The following is a 15,446-nucleotide window of genomic DNA, read 5'->3' as shown; positions in this document are numbered from 1 at the left end:
TTTGCATGCTATTATCTCTGATCATAGGGGTGGGTAAAGCCCCGTGCTGTTCCAGAGAGGGTATGATACATACCTGTAGCAGTTGTTCTCCGAGGACAGCAGGCTGATTGTTCTCACGACTGGGTTGACGTCCGCGGCAGCCCCCACCAACCGGAAGAAGCTTCGCGGGACGGTCGGCACGCAGGGCACGCCCACCGCGCATGCGCGGCCGTCTTCCCGCCCGTGCGCGACCGCTCCCGCCAGTTGAATGACTAGCAAAAGATGAAACACACAACTCCAAAGGGGAGGAGGGAGGGTAGGTGAGAACAATCAGCCTGCTGTCCTCGGAGAACAACTGCTACAGGTATGTATCATACCCTTTCTCCGAGGACAAGCAGGCTGCTTGTTCTCACGACTGGGGTATCCCTAGCTCTCAGGCTCACTCAAAACAAGAACCCAGGTCAATTGAACCTCGCAACGGCGAGGGAACAACAGAAATTGACCTACGAAGAACAACTAACTGAGAGTGCAGCCTGACCAGAATAAATTCGGGTCCTGGAGGGTGGAGTTGGATTTACACCCCAAACAGATTCTGCAGCACCGACTGCCCGAACCGACTGTCGCGTCGGGTATCCTGCTGGAGGCAGTAATGAGATGTGAATGTGTGGACAGATGACCACGTCGCAGCCTTGCAGATCTCTTCAATAGTGGCTGACTTCAAGTGGGCCACCGACGCTGCCATGGCTCTGACACTATGAGCCGTGACATGACCCTCAAGAGTCAGCCCAGCCTGGGCGTAAGTGAAGGAAATGCAGTCTGCTAGCCAATTGGAGATGGTGCGTTTCCCGACAGCGACCCCTAGCCTGTTAGGGTCGAAAGAAATAAACAATTGGGCGGACTGTCTGTTGGGCTGTGTCCGCTCCAAGTAGAAGGCCAATGCTCTCTTGCAGTCCAATGTGTGCAACTGACGTTCAGCAGGGCGGGTATGCGGCCTGGGGAAGAATGTTGGCAAGACAATTGACTGGTTAAGATGGAACTCCGACACCACCTTCGGCAGGAACTTTGGGTGGGTGCGGAGCACTACTCTGTTGTGATGAAATTTGGTATATGGAGCATGAGCTACCAGGGCTTGAAGCTCACTGACCCTACGAGCTGAAGTAACTGCCACCAAGAAAATGACCTTCCAGGTCAAGTACTTCAGATGGCAGGTATTCAGTGGCTCAAAAGGAGGTTTCATCAGCTGGGTGAGGACGACGTTGAGATCCCATGACACAGTAGGAGGCTTGATAGGGGGCTTTGACAAAAGCAAACCTCTCATGAATCGAACGACTAAAGGCTCTCCAGAGATGGCTTTACCTTCCACACGATAATGGTAAGCACTAATCGCACTAAGGTGATTCCTTACTGAGTTGGTCTTGAGGCCAGACTCTGATAAGTGCAGAAGGTATTCAAGCAGGTTCTGTGCAGGGCAAGAACGAGGTTCTAGGGCCTTGCTCTCACACCAAACGACAAACCTCCTCCACTTGAAAAAGTAACTCTTTTTAGTGGAATCCTTCCTAGAGGCAAGCAAGACCCGGGAGACACCCTCAGACAGACCCAACGCAGCGAAGTCTACGCCCTCAACATCCAGGCCGTGAGAGCCAGGGATTGAAGGTTGGGGTGCAGCAACGCTCCGTCGTTCTGCGAAATGAGAGTCGGAAAACACTCCAATCTCCACGGTTCTTCGGAGGACAACTCCAGAAGAAGAGGGAACCAGATCTGACGGGGCCAAAAGGGCGCTATCAGAATCATGGTGCCGCGGTCTTGCTTGAGCTTCAGTAAGGTCTTCCCCACCAAAGGTATGGGAGGATAGGCATACAGGAGGCCGGTCCCCCAATGAAGGAGAAAGGCATCTGACGCTAGCCTGCCGTGTGTCTGAAGCCTGGAACAGAACAGAGGCAGCTTGTGGTTGGTCTGAGAGGCGAAAAGATCCACCGAGGGGGTGCCCCACTCTCGGAAGATCTTGCGTACCACTCTGGAATGGAGCGACCACTCGTGCGGTTGCATGACTCTGCTCAGTCTGTCGGCCAGACTGTTGTTTACGCCTGCCAGGTACGTGGCTTGGAGAAGCATGCCGAAGCGACACGCCCAACGCCACATACCGACGGCTTCCTGACACAGGGGGCGAGATCCGGTGCCCCCCTGCTTGTTGACGTAATACATTGCAACCTGATTGTCTGTCCGAATTTGGATAATTTGGCAGGACAGCCGATCTCTGAAAGCCTTCAGTGCGTTCCAGATCGCTCGGAGCTCCAGGAGGTTGATCTGCAGATCCTTTTCCTGGAGGGACCACAGACCCTGGGTGTGAAGCCCATCGACATGGGCTCCCCACCCCAGGCGGGATGCATCCGTCGTCAGCACTTTCGTGGGCTGCGGAATTTGGAATGGACGTCCCAGGGTCAAATTGGTCCGTATGGTCCACCAGAGCAGTGAAGTGCGGCAACTGGTGGAGAGGCGGATGACATCCTCTAGATTCCCGGTGGCTTGGAACCACTGGGAAGCTAGGGTCCATTGAGCAGATCTCATGTGAAGACGAGCCATGGGAGTCACATGAACTGTGGAGGCCATATGACCCAGAAGTCTCAACATCTGCCGAGCTGTGATCTGCTGAGACGCTCTGGTCTGCGAAGCCAGGGCCAAGAGATTGGTGGCCCTCGCTTCGGGAAGGTAGGCCTGAACCGTCTGGGAATTCAGCAGCGCTCCTATGAATTCCAGAGACTGAGTTGGCTGGAGATGGGACTTTGGGTAATTTATCACAAACCCCAGCAGCTCCAGAAGTTGAATAGTGCACTGCATGGACCGGAGGGCTCCTGCCTTCGAGGTGTTCTTGACCAGCCAATCGTCGAGATATGGGAACACGTGCACTCCCAGCTTGCGTAGGTAGGCCGCTACCACCACGAGGCACTTTGTAAACACTCGTGGGGCAGAGGCGAGCCCAAAGGGCAGCACACAATACTGAAAGTGCCGTGCGCCCAGGCGGAATCTGAGATACTGTCTGTGAGCTGGCAGTATCGGGATGTGAGTGTATGCGTCCTTTAAATCCAGGGAACATAGCCAATCGTTTTTCTGAATCATTGGCAGAAGGGTGCCCAAGGAAAGCATCCTGAACTTTTCTTTGACCAGGAATTTGTTCAGGCCTCTCAGGTCTAGGGTGGGACGCATCCCCCCTGTTTTCTTTTCCACAAGGAAGTACCTGGAATAGAATCCCTGCCCTTCCTGCCCGGGTGGTACGGGCTCGACCGCATTGGCGCTGAGAAGGGCGGAGAGTTCCTCTGCAAGTACCTGCTTGTGATGGGAGCTGAAAGACTGAGCTCCCGGAGGACAATTTGGAGGCAGGGAGGTCAAATTCAGGGCGTATCCGCACCGCACTATTTGGAGAACCCACTGGTCGGAGGTTATGAGAGGCCACCTTTGGTGAAGAATTTTAACCTCCCTCCGACCGGCAGGTCGTCCGGTACGGACACTTGTAGGGCGGCTATGTTCCCGTGGATCCAGTCAAAAGCCCGTCCCCGGCTTTTGCTGTGGAGGCGCAGGGGGCTGCTTAGGCGCACGCTGTTGACGGGAACGAGCGCGCTGGGGCTGTCCCTGTGCCTGACGAGGCCTTCGGGCCGGCTGGTTGTACCTACGCTTCGCAAAAGAATAGGGTGCAGCCTGCCGAGCCCGGGAAAAACGCCCGCCCGCGGGGGCGGGTGCTGAAGGCGCCCGGTGGGAGAGCTTGTCGAGAGCGGTTTCCCGCTGATGCAGTTGGTCAACCATCTGCTCGACCTTCTCGCCAAAAATATTATCCCCCCGGCAAGGGACGTCAGCCAGTCTCTGCTGGGTGCGGTTGTCCAGGTCAGAGGCACGCAGCCATGAGAGCCTGCGCATCACTATACCTTGGGCCGCAGCACGAGATGCCACGTCACAGGTGTCAAAAATCCCCCTGGACAGGAACTTTCTGCACGCCTTCAGCTGCCTGACCACCTCCTGATATGGCCTGGACTGCTCCGGCGGGAGCTTATCGACCAGGTCCGCCAGCTGTTGCACATTGGTCCGCATGTGGATGCTCATATAGAGCAGGTAAGATTGGATGCGGGTCACGAGCATGGAGGATTGGTAGGCCTTCCTCCCAAATGAGTCCAGAGTGCGAGACTCCTGCCCCGGGGGCGCCGAGGCGGTATCCCTCGAACTCCGTGCCCTCTTGAGAGCAGAATCCACGACCGCTGAGTCATGGGGCAACTGGGGCCGCATGAGCTCTGGGTCAGAGTGGATCCTGTACTGGGACTCTGCTTTCTTGGGAATGGTGGGGTTAGTTAGTGGTCGCACCCAGTTCCGAAGCAGCGTCTCCTTCAGGACATTGTGCAGCGGTACCGTGGAGGACTCTCTAGGTGGTGATGGATAGTCGAGGACCTCGAGCATCTCGGCCCTCGGCTCTTCCACAGAGACCACGGGAAAGGGAATGCTTATAGACATATCCCGCACAAAGGAGGCAAAGGAGAGACTCTCAGGAGGTGAGAGCTTCCTCTCCGGTGACGGCGTGGGGTCCGAGGGAAGGCCCGTAGACTCCTCTGAGGAGAAATATCTCGGGTCTTCCTCTTCCCCCCACGAGTCCTCATCCTCGGTATCGGACATTAGCTCATGTAGCTGAGTCCGGTACCGGGCCCGGCTCGACGTCGAGGCACCGAGGTCTCGGTGTCGTCGAGCGGTGGACTCCCGCGCCGGCGGGGACGGAGCTCCCTCCATCGACGTCGACGGGGACTCCACCTGCGTGGCGGTCGAGACCGGCACCGCAAGCGGCGGCGGTGTCGACAGCCCCGGCGCCGGGCTAGAGCTCGCCGGCGCCACAGTCATCGGCGCCGGGGGCGCAAGCACCCCCGACGCCGGCACAGCCTGGCGCATCAGCCCTTCCAGGATCCCCGGAAGGATGGCTCTGAGGCACTCGTCCAGGCCCGCTGCCGGGAAAGGCGGTGGGGCCGGTAAGGGTGTCGGTGCCAGAAGCTGCTGGGGGCCAGGAGACGGCACCGAGGTGCCGGAACCCCGACGCGTCGGTACCTCCACCACCGACGGAGATCTCTCCTCTCTGCGATGACGCTTCGGCGTCGACTCCCCTTCAGGGTGCACCGAGGGCTCCCGGTGACGGCGCTTCTTATCTTTTTTCCGGTGCACGTCACCGGCGCCGGAGGGCATGGAGGAGGAGGAGGTCGATCCCCCTCGGTCTCGAGGTACCGGGTCCGACAGGGTTCGGTCCCGTGGCTCACGAGCTGAGGGAGTGACCGGGGCCGACAGCCCACGCGGCCTCTCAACCCCACTCTCACCGGCAGACCGGCGGGCCGACGGGACCTGTTCTCCTGGGGTCGCTGCCATCGGTGCCGATGTCTCGGGCATCGATACCGGTACCGAAGATCCGGCCTTCGATACCGATGCCGTCGAGGTCGACGTCGAGGGGCCGGCGCAAGTTCCAAAAAGACGGTCCCGCAGAACTTGCCTCGCAACCTGAGTCCGTTTCCGGAGACCGAGACACAGCGCGCACGACTTGAGATTGTGCTCCGGCCCGAGGCACTGGAGGCACCAAGCGTGGGTGTCGGTCTGCGAGATCGGCCGGCCGCAGCGACCACACTTTTTAAATCCACTCGGGACCTTCGAGGACATCGACGGAAAAATCGCGTCGGCGAAGTCAAAGTCGGCAATGGTGGCTAAAATCACACCACGAAAAAACTAGCCGACCGAGCGGCCACTAGGCCGCAATGAGGCGTCCCCGCTGGAAGCGAGGGAAAAGGGGAGCGCGTGCTCCACACGCGCGAAAATCTTTTTTTTTTTTTTTTTTTACAATACGAAGAAAGAAAGAGGAACCGAACGGGTCAAAGCAACGATCCGCGTAAATGCGGTCGAAAAATCCGGCGGCTGAACGGAGAGAGAGGCAATTGCACAACTCTCTCCAGTCGCGGAAAAAAAGTAACTGGCGGGAGCGGTCGCGCACGGGCGGGAAGACGGCCGCGCATGCGCGGTGGGCGTGCCCTGCGTGCCGACCGTCCCGCGAAGCTTCTTCCGGTTGGTGGGGGCTGCCGCGGACGTCAACCCAGTCGTGAGAACAAGCAGCCTGCTTGTCCTCGGAGAACTATTTCTACAGTGCGGTTTGGAATAGCAGGGGCTTTTGATCATCTGGGTTTGAATACTGGCAGTGTCCATATAGCTTCAGGCTCTGCTTCAGCACTGACTGGATAGTGTCGTGGCAGTCACACATGACACTGAGAAGCACTATTTACTTAAGTGTCACTGAATATCGTGTTTGGAGCTGGTGAATGCAATTTAACCAGGCAGGAGCCTCCTGTGCCTGTTTAAATAACAGTGCATAACTAACTCCTCAGACTAAGCTCTCTAGGGCAGGAAATACCTCATGTACCTGAATATAATGCATCTTGGGCTACAAGTGAAAAAGGCGGGAAGTAAATCTAATACATATGTCAATAAGGGCTCTGGGGATGGGATGCTAGAATGAGGGACAGCCAGGACTATTTTCACTCAGAGCTGTGAGGTAAAAAGCTGAGGATAGAGTGAGGGCTCTTAGAAAAAGAATCCCATAGGATTTCCCATCCTTACAGCTACACAGGAAGAGGGTACTATGAAGCAGGGTGCATAAGAATTGGTCACTTGAAAAAAATTTAGATATTTTAAACGTCAAATTGGATTTTAGCGTCATCTTAAAACGTTTGCAAAAACATCTGGATAATTTTATTCACGGTTACTAACATTGCATCCGAGGTGAGTCACAAATCTTAACAACATGAAAACACAACATTGAGAAGAACCACCACCATAATCTAAAACCTGGGAGCCAAATCAAAGCTCATTACTAGCACCCTTCATTAGTAGCATAAAACCAACCACTCACCAAATGCTTTCTCCTTAAATACTGGTGGCGCAGGACAAGGGGTTTGACAACAAGCATCCATGGAACACAAAGCAGCGCACAAATAACTAGGAAACTCTGAAGTCCTATCTGTGGAGCAAGTGAAATGCAGGGAATTACTGCTGGTTGAACTTGGTATAGTGGATGCAATATTATTACTATCTTTAATCCTCTCTATTCCATTTTACCACTCCAGGCCACAGATGAAATGGAAGCCTCCTCTGAGCCTGGGCCATGCGCTGCCAGCAGTGGGACTACATTTTCCTTTTTCTTCATTCACGGCTATCTTAGGGAGTCCTTTTACCATGCTACGTTATGAAATGGGTTTGGCGCACCCTTCCATGGGCTCTTCCTGCACGCTAAGCCCAATTCTAGCATGGCCATCATAAAGGGCCTTTTTCTATTTGTTACATTTCTGGCAGGGCACTAACGTTAGTATTAGCGCACAGCTATTTAAAAAGTTATCGCGGGAGCACTTACTGCCTCCTATTTAGGAGGCGCTAAGGGTTCCCATGATGATAGCGCACTAACTGATAAGCGCATCCATGCCCCTGCCAAAGAAGGGGGCAAAAGTACTACACACACACAGCACTTTAGCACGTCCTGCGTTAGACACGTGTTAACACGTAATGCAGCTTAGTAAAAGGACCCCTTATTTATTTAACTTAAAGTTTATATACCATTTTACTGACAAAATATCATTCAAAATGGTTTCTATAGCCATGAAAACAAAAGAAACAAGAAACAAAATCAAAGATCTGAATTAAGATCTATACAACATGAAATTATATTGTAGACTTAAATTCCTAAACATTACCTTGTCTCAGTCTGGCTCTTTTCCCTCATTTTGCATCACCTCCTGTCTAGCTCAGACCAGAGTAATAGTAAGTAGTAAAAGGGAAGTGGGAAGTGGACCAATGACTTCAGGGAAATGGGATACTGATGTATAAGGTATCACTTTATTCACAGACTCGACACAGTACTGTGTTTCGGCCACAGGCCTGCCTCAGGAGTCTAAACAATTTATCAAAAAAATAATAATAATTAGTTAAAAAATATATCTAAAATATACAGAGAGATATTCTAAATCATATACAGAAACCTCAAATATTTTTAAGGAAAATGCTAAAATGTTTTTCAAATAAAAACAAAAACATGAGCACACAGAATATATATACATATATAAGGACTCATAATTTGTAAATGCATATAAAAGATCTAAAATATACATAATAATAATATGGAGATCAACAGATATACATGTAAAATAATCTAAAACCTATATAGTGAGTATCTAAGACAAGAGCAACTCTATGTATGCACCGGAGAAATTACTTTTGAATTTCAAACATACAGAGTAGGTGCATTTAAATATACATGTAAAATAATGCAACACATAGTAATAATAAAGAAATGGCAATATGTGTACCAAAAAAATTATACGTCTATATATTCTGTGTGCTCATATTTTTGTTTTCATTTGAAAAACATTTTAGCATTTTCCTTAAAATTATTTTAGAGGTTTCTGTGTGTGATTTAGAATATCTCTCTGTATGTTTTAGATATATTTTTTAACTAATTATTTTTTTTTTTGACAAATTGTTTAGACTCCTGAGGCAGGCCTGTGGCCGAAACACAGTACTGTGTCGAGTCTGTGAATAAAGTGGTACCTTATACATCAGTATCCCGTTTCCCTGGAGTCATTGGTCCACTTCCCACTTCCTTTTTACTGTTGTGTTTTCGTGGGAGTTAGTGTTCATCCACCTCGGTGGATTACCTCCTCCTTAGCTCAGACCAGAGACATTGCCGGCAGACACTGATTGCAGCTCCTTACAGAATCAAGAACAACAAAGAAGAAAAGAAAACCTTTGCAAGGTATAAACAAAACAGTACAACAGCAAAGGCGACAAAAAGGAGTCCCAGGATCAATTGTAGCGATGTAAAGTACTTTTATTGTGTTGAAAGATTACACTAATTCGTGTTTCGGCAAAAGGGCCTTCACCAGGAGTCTGATCTCGCAACTTCATCTCACAATAAAATGATGATACTGAAACATGCGACTACACCTTCAAGAACATACGACCAATTAATAATAAACAAATTCCTATGATGAAAATACTCGGGCTTCTCACAAAAAACACAATCCTGCAATCGCTGTTATCAGATATCAATACTGATACCAGCGATTGAAGGATTGTATTTTTCTGTGAGAAACCCGAGTGTTTTTGCCACAGGAATTTGTTTATTATTAACTGGCCATATCTTTATGAAGATGTTTTCCATGTTTCAATAGCATTGTGAAATGAAGTTTCAAGATCAGACTCCTGATGAAGGCCCTTTTGCCGAAACACACATTCGTGTAGAGTCTTTCTTTCAACAAAATAAAAGTATTTTACCTCGCTATGATTGATCCTTGGACTCTTTTTTGTCACCTTTGCTGTTGTACTGTTTCGTTAGCTCCTTACAGAAACCAGCAATGGTGTACCCTGAGTTGAGCCAGTAGGAAGGGAGTCATTTTATAACAGCCACCCAAAATTAAGCAATGAATACCTAAATAACATAATATGCACATAATTTCCTTTTGAAAGTTATCTCACAGGCAGTATCTGCACACATTTAAGCCTGCTATTTAGTGTTTACAAATTTTCTAGCTTATATTATGTGAGCATTTTATAAACTGTGTGTGTAAATACTAACTCCCCACCACCACCACATACTCACACACCTGCTGCAGGAAAATGTGTGCACTCAGTTCATGCAAACAAAGATACATATAATGATACAGGTGCATAAGTATAGGACCACTTTATACAAATGAAAAGGCATGAGAGAAATATAAATAAATGAGTCTGTTTCAGTGTGTAAAAAAGTCTTATCTGCAGAAATGCCTTTTAAAAATAACCCTATATGGGTCAGTGTTGAATGGTTGCTAGGTCTCTCTCCCACTAACAGAGGCAGTAACCACTGCCTCAGAGACATCCTCCTATCCTGGCACAACCAGAGTGCAGAAACTGGACTTGGAATTCAAGCCTGGGTCTCCCGTGCAGTAGTGGCAGTGTATCATATCAAGCCAGCTCCAACCTTAGCTCAGTTAAGAGGAGATGGAACTTTCTGCACCTAAAGTTTTCTTTCAGTCTATCCAAGTACATAAGATAACTTTACAGAGCTCTAAGTACCTGTCCTCTATACATTGCTTTGAAATTTGGATCATTGTAGCCGAAGAGGCACATAGTGATGAAATGGATTAAGAGACTTGGGGCTTCCTTTGACGTTGCAGCATCGTACGCACACCATTTGTAGAGAATCAGGATAACCAGGTAACCGAACAATGACAGCATGAAAATCATTTCAGGAATAAAACCCAGATAAATGTTCAGTGGCTTCTTGAAATATCTAAAAATAAAATAACATATTTGTTACTTCTGCTCATTTCCCATTGCTCCTTGCCCTTCAAGGAGACTGACATTTTCTTTTTAAAGGAAAGCTTGCAAGGTCTTATAGTGAGCTTTTTCAGCTTTCCATCTATAACCTCCAAACTTCCAACCCCTGATCCACAATCAATTTAAGTTTTGAGTTTGAAAGGGCTTCAGAGGTGAGCCCTCACACAACAGGAATCACCAATTTGTAGAAAGGATACAGAAGGATTTAACCTTCTTTTATAACTGATCTTCCCAGTCATAGAAAACTGGGTACTAGGAAGAATTTCCAATTAACTTTGGGCTCGTTACCACCATAACCTTGCTCCTATTAATTATTTTTGGAGACTCCTGTACTCAGTGGGTTTAAATCCTGGGATTCCCTCTGTGCTTTGAGAACTCTAAACAAATATCAGCTCAGATCTGGCAAGTTATAGCGCTTAGTGCCAACGTTCTTAATTTCATGTAAAGCAAAGCCATAAAAGAAGGTGCTCACATGTGGTTGAAAAGACTTAAGGATACCCCAAAGAGCATATGTATGACACCCAGGACCACAGACATCTTCATTTTGAAGGAGTTGAGAAAAGTGAGTTTGTTGGTAGCAATATTCCAAATCTGTCACAAATGTTAAAAAATCAACAATTAGAATCACTGCTTTCAAAACAACTTTAAACAACAAAATACGAAAAGGCATGAATGTTAAACTCCAACCATATCTTCTTGGGATTTGATCTTGTGTCAGATATCAAGAACAATCAGGGGTGGATCAGGCTGTCATACCTTCCAGATCAACTATTTCATGCACCAAGTACTCACACTTGCTAGGGCTATGCTCTTACACACACTCTCCAGTGTGCCCCATTATGGCACCAGATCATACTGGTCTTCCCTAAACCCCACACACATGGTTCAGACATACATCCTTTGTGCAATCTTGAAATATACTCTATGCCCCTCATTCTTTAAATTGACACCTACATTTCCACGCTCAGTGACTGTGACTGTTACAGCTACACACATATGTGTTAGATCAGGGGTTCCCAAACTGTTTCGGCTCACGGAACCCTTGGTGTCCAAACAATTTTTTGCAGCCCCCACCCCCTGGCCAAATGGGTCTCCACGCAACCCCCCCCCCCCCCCCCCCCGGCCAAATGGTGTAAGTGGGCGTGTCTAAACGTAGGCTCATAGATACCGACTTACACTAGTGTTCTATAATGGAATCTGGGCGCCCAGCATGGTGTAAATAGGCATGTCTAAATATGGGCTTATAGATCCCAACTTATGCTGGTGTTCTATAATGGAATCTAGGCACACTGAATCTAAAAGCATCAAAACTTTGATGCCCAGTTATACAATTGCCCCTTATGCCTTAAACACTAATCTATCCAAAAAAACACATACCTAGCCGTAATTATTTCTTCTCCACCCCAATCAATTATGTAACGTACCATTTTCTAGGTATACTTGCCACTTTGGGGGGGGGGGGATGCCAATAGTACCACACTACTAATATACCCTTGAAATATCAGAAATTAGCGGATGCAAGATGCTACATAAATACAACACAGTTCTATAAACAACTGGGTAGAAGTACTTGCTTTTTAGTATATATGTGTAAGGACAATAATTGAGTTGACAATAACAGGAGCATATGAATTCTTACTGGGTCAATACCAAAAGGATATGGTCCCCCAAACACCCCAGGAACATTCGGATCCATTTGGAGTAAAGTATTTGTGTGGACGATATTATCCCTGTTTGGCAAAAAAAACAGAAAATTATATCTTTGCAGACGCCAATATTAGCAACACAGATTCACAGGAACAGAAGCACAAGATAAAAAAAAGGAATTACCAGCAGTAACTGTAGTCTAAAGGAAAACGTTCACCGTATAATATTATCAAGTACACAAGACAACTGGGAGACAAATTTCTCTGTATGTCAAGCACAGGGCACTAAAATTCATAAAGTGTACTTGGCACACAGCAGCTAAAGAAAATACAATCCCTTCTCTAGCACATACATACTTTTATGAAAATGCTAAAGGAAAAGAGCTCTTATTCCCCACAGTAGAATGATCCACCCACTGCACAAAGAGATACTGCACCAGGAAAAATATATATATCAATCTTCGGAGTAGACCTTTCACGTTGGGAAATTTTGGGCAATACTTTTAATGATGGATCGAAAATGTGTTTTATCAGTATTGACTCATCAGTACTTCTTGAAAGCAAAACAATTACATTGCTATGTCCACATTTCTAAAGAGAACTTACGTCCAGTTTCCAAGTGGAGGGTTGAACATAGGACGGACGCTCCATGACGAGCCAAATAAATTAAGTGCTTTGGAAAAGCAGTCATTGTAGATGAGACCGGTATAAACTGAGAAAAGCCCCATCAGAAGAATGATATAACGGCCACTGAAGACTGTATTAAATAACTGGAAGTATAAAAGCAAAGTCCAGAGAATAAGCACTTAACAGCCATCAGATTCTGAAAAATGTAACACCCTACAGATTAGTTTAATAGCATTTTATATCTTTAAGCAGACAGGTGAAGGCATGGAACACGAATGCAATTAAGGCACAGAAATCAGAGCAAAAAAATAAAATAGACAAAACAAAACCCACCACCAAAGAGCTCTCTTCCTTAGTTTCTATGGTAGGTGCTCTACATTAAGTGTCCCCACTTCCAAAATCGTAGGAGTGTTTCTTAATTTGAGTTAATATGCAAGCTGTGTGGCCTCACTATGCTTTCATCTTTAGTTTTCTCCTAGCCACCATTATTTATTTACCATAAATTCAAGACCTTATATTGGGAACACCACTACAAACTCATAAGAGGAAGTAAGTTAGGAGATGCCGCGGAGGCAATGTTCATAGCCCTGGGGGACTGAAGAGGCAAGTTAATCCTTGTGCCATAATCACACTATTGCAGGGTTCCAGAAGTTTGGATCCCAAAGTGATTTTCACTGCACTAAACTAACTTGGAAGGGAATAACAACAAAATTTAAAAAAAGAATTAAAGAAAGAGGAGAAACATATTCCTAGTTAGTTGTAAATGAAGGCTCATGGAACCAGTTCCCAACATTGATTTCTAATTGTAGGTCTAAAGGAGCAGAAGACAACTATCAGGTCAAAAGGGAGCGAACAGATTCTTTAAAGCAGAAACACAGGACACGGGTAGAGTTTTACATATTCTTTTATGATATTTTTATCCATTTCATTTGGTCCTTACAATTTTGCCATACATAAAGCTCAAGTGATAGCTCACTAACTACACCTTTAAAAGTTCTGAAAAAGGTTCAGAAGACCTTTACCTCATTATCACTCTTTTGTGATAGAATGCGGCTCTCCCGCAGCACCATCCAAATTGCAAACAATGTCATCAGGATCCCATGGCCAAGATCACCAAACATCACCGCAAACAGGAAAGGAAAAGTGATAATAGTGTATGGCGCTAGAGAGACGGAAAAAATGTGACACGTGAAAACACATTTACACATCTTAATACAAGATCAACTGTATTTTATTTCACAAATCCATTAGTAAAAGATTCTTTGATATCCAAATATACACACGATGCTCTGATTTATGGAACCAGAAGATTGCTTGTATAGTAACACCTATTTCCTTCCATTGCAGCAAGCACAAGCTGTTTTCAGGAACGTTTTGCGTCATCTTCTCAGCTGGTTACCTGGATTAATTTCTCTGTAGGTTCCAATGCCATAGGCATCAACCAGATTCTGAAAGCCATAGGTGAACTTGTTTGTTTTATTGTAGGTTGGTGGTGTTTGGCTGGTTTGCATTCTGTTTAGGATAGATGGAACTGTTGACCCACTGTGTTCCTATTTGAAAGAAAACAATAAGAAAAATCAAACCAGACCTTTGAAAGTCCAGAGTAGGCCACACTTTTGAAGTATTGGCTTTGTTTGCCCATGATGGGCAGGACCAAGCCTCAAAGGATGACTAAACAGCTCAGTGAGTTTGCTAGTCATCAGCTCAGATAAAGTATGGCCGAAAATAATTACCATCTAATAGCTGTGAGCATCTGCACATGAAATAAGTTTATAGCCTTAGGGCTTGATGCACAAAGCTTGCCATTAAATACAGAAGCTATTGGTGAAGTTATCAAGTGGTAAACGGCAACCGATGCACAAAGGGGATGGCATGCAAATTTGTCCGCTCACAGGACATATTTCCCTCCTCTCAGTACCCTTCTCCACCACCACCAACTCCAGGCTCCGCCCATTCTGCCTTGCCTCACCCTATGCTTGGAATAAACTTCCTGAGCCCTTACGCCAAGCCCCCTCCCTACCCATCTTCAAATCCTTACTCAAAGCCCACCTCTTCAATGTTGCTTTCGGCACCTAACCTTTATACCTTTTCAGGAAATCTTGACTGTCCCAATTTGACGGCCCCTACTTGACTGACTGTACATTTGTCCTTTAGATTGTAAGCTCTTCAAGCAGGGACTGTCCTTCTATATTAAATTGTACAGCGCTGCGTAACCCTAGTAGCGCTTTAGAAATGTTAAATAGTAGTAGTAGTAGTAGATGCATCAATTGTTGTTTGTGACTCAAAGCTGTCAAATCAACTGACACTAGATCATCACGGAGTTATTTGAGTTGCGTGGAGGGGGGGGGGGCTTGAGAAGGACCCCCACTTAAGCCATCCCCACACAACTCTGTTTCTGGAAAATCCCTGGTGGTCCAGTATTCCAGACCCACAACCCCCCCCCCCCCCCCCCCAAAAAAAAAATAAATTCCCTAGTGATCCAGTGGCCTCCTCGTCCCCTGAGGATATCATTGGTGGATTTCCCCCCCCCCCCCCCCCCCCCCCCCCCCCCCCCCCCCAGTGGCCAATAATAGCCCTGGTAGTCTAGCAGGATTCCCCTCCATCCCCAAAGTCCCTTCTTCTTACCTTGACATAGGAAGCAGGGGAACACCTCCTCCCTCAGACCCACCCACTTCCAAAATGATGGTGCCTAGCCTCTGCCCAGTGTATCCTTGGATGCACTGGGAGGGGCCTAAGCATTTTAATACTAATGAGTTCATTGTAATGCATTTGCATAGGGTTGTCGGTAGCTGCTATGGGGAACAGTAAAAAGGAATGCAGAACCTCTTT

The 15,446-nt window shown here is 47.2% G+C and overlaps 1 protein-coding gene across 1 annotated transcript in view; it reads right to left on the bottom strand.

The window, feature by feature from the left end:
• Positions 1-15,446, bottom strand: part of ATP6V0A1 (ATPase H+ transporting V0 subunit a1) — a 251,391-nt gene that overhangs the window by 119,925 nt on the left and 116,020 nt on the right. Inside the window, 7 exon segments of the mRNA XM_030220840.1 lie at positions 6,887-6,994; positions 10,081-10,297; positions 10,817-10,935; positions 11,984-12,074; positions 12,597-12,760; positions 13,640-13,779; positions 14,017-14,167. Of these exon segments, the coding sequence (XP_030076700.1) occupies positions 6,887-6,994; positions 10,081-10,297; positions 10,817-10,935; positions 11,984-12,074; positions 12,597-12,760; positions 13,640-13,779; positions 14,017-14,167 (990 nt within the window).

Source organism: Microcaecilia unicolor, chromosome 12 (assembly GCF_901765095.1).
Source record: "Microcaecilia unicolor chromosome 12, aMicUni1.1, whole genome shotgun sequence".
In the NCBI taxonomy this organism is placed as follows: Eukaryota; Metazoa; Chordata; class Amphibia; order Gymnophiona; family Siphonopidae; genus Microcaecilia; species Microcaecilia unicolor.
Note: the sequence above shows the minus strand (reverse complement) of the source record. Positions and strands in the feature narration are given on the sequence as shown.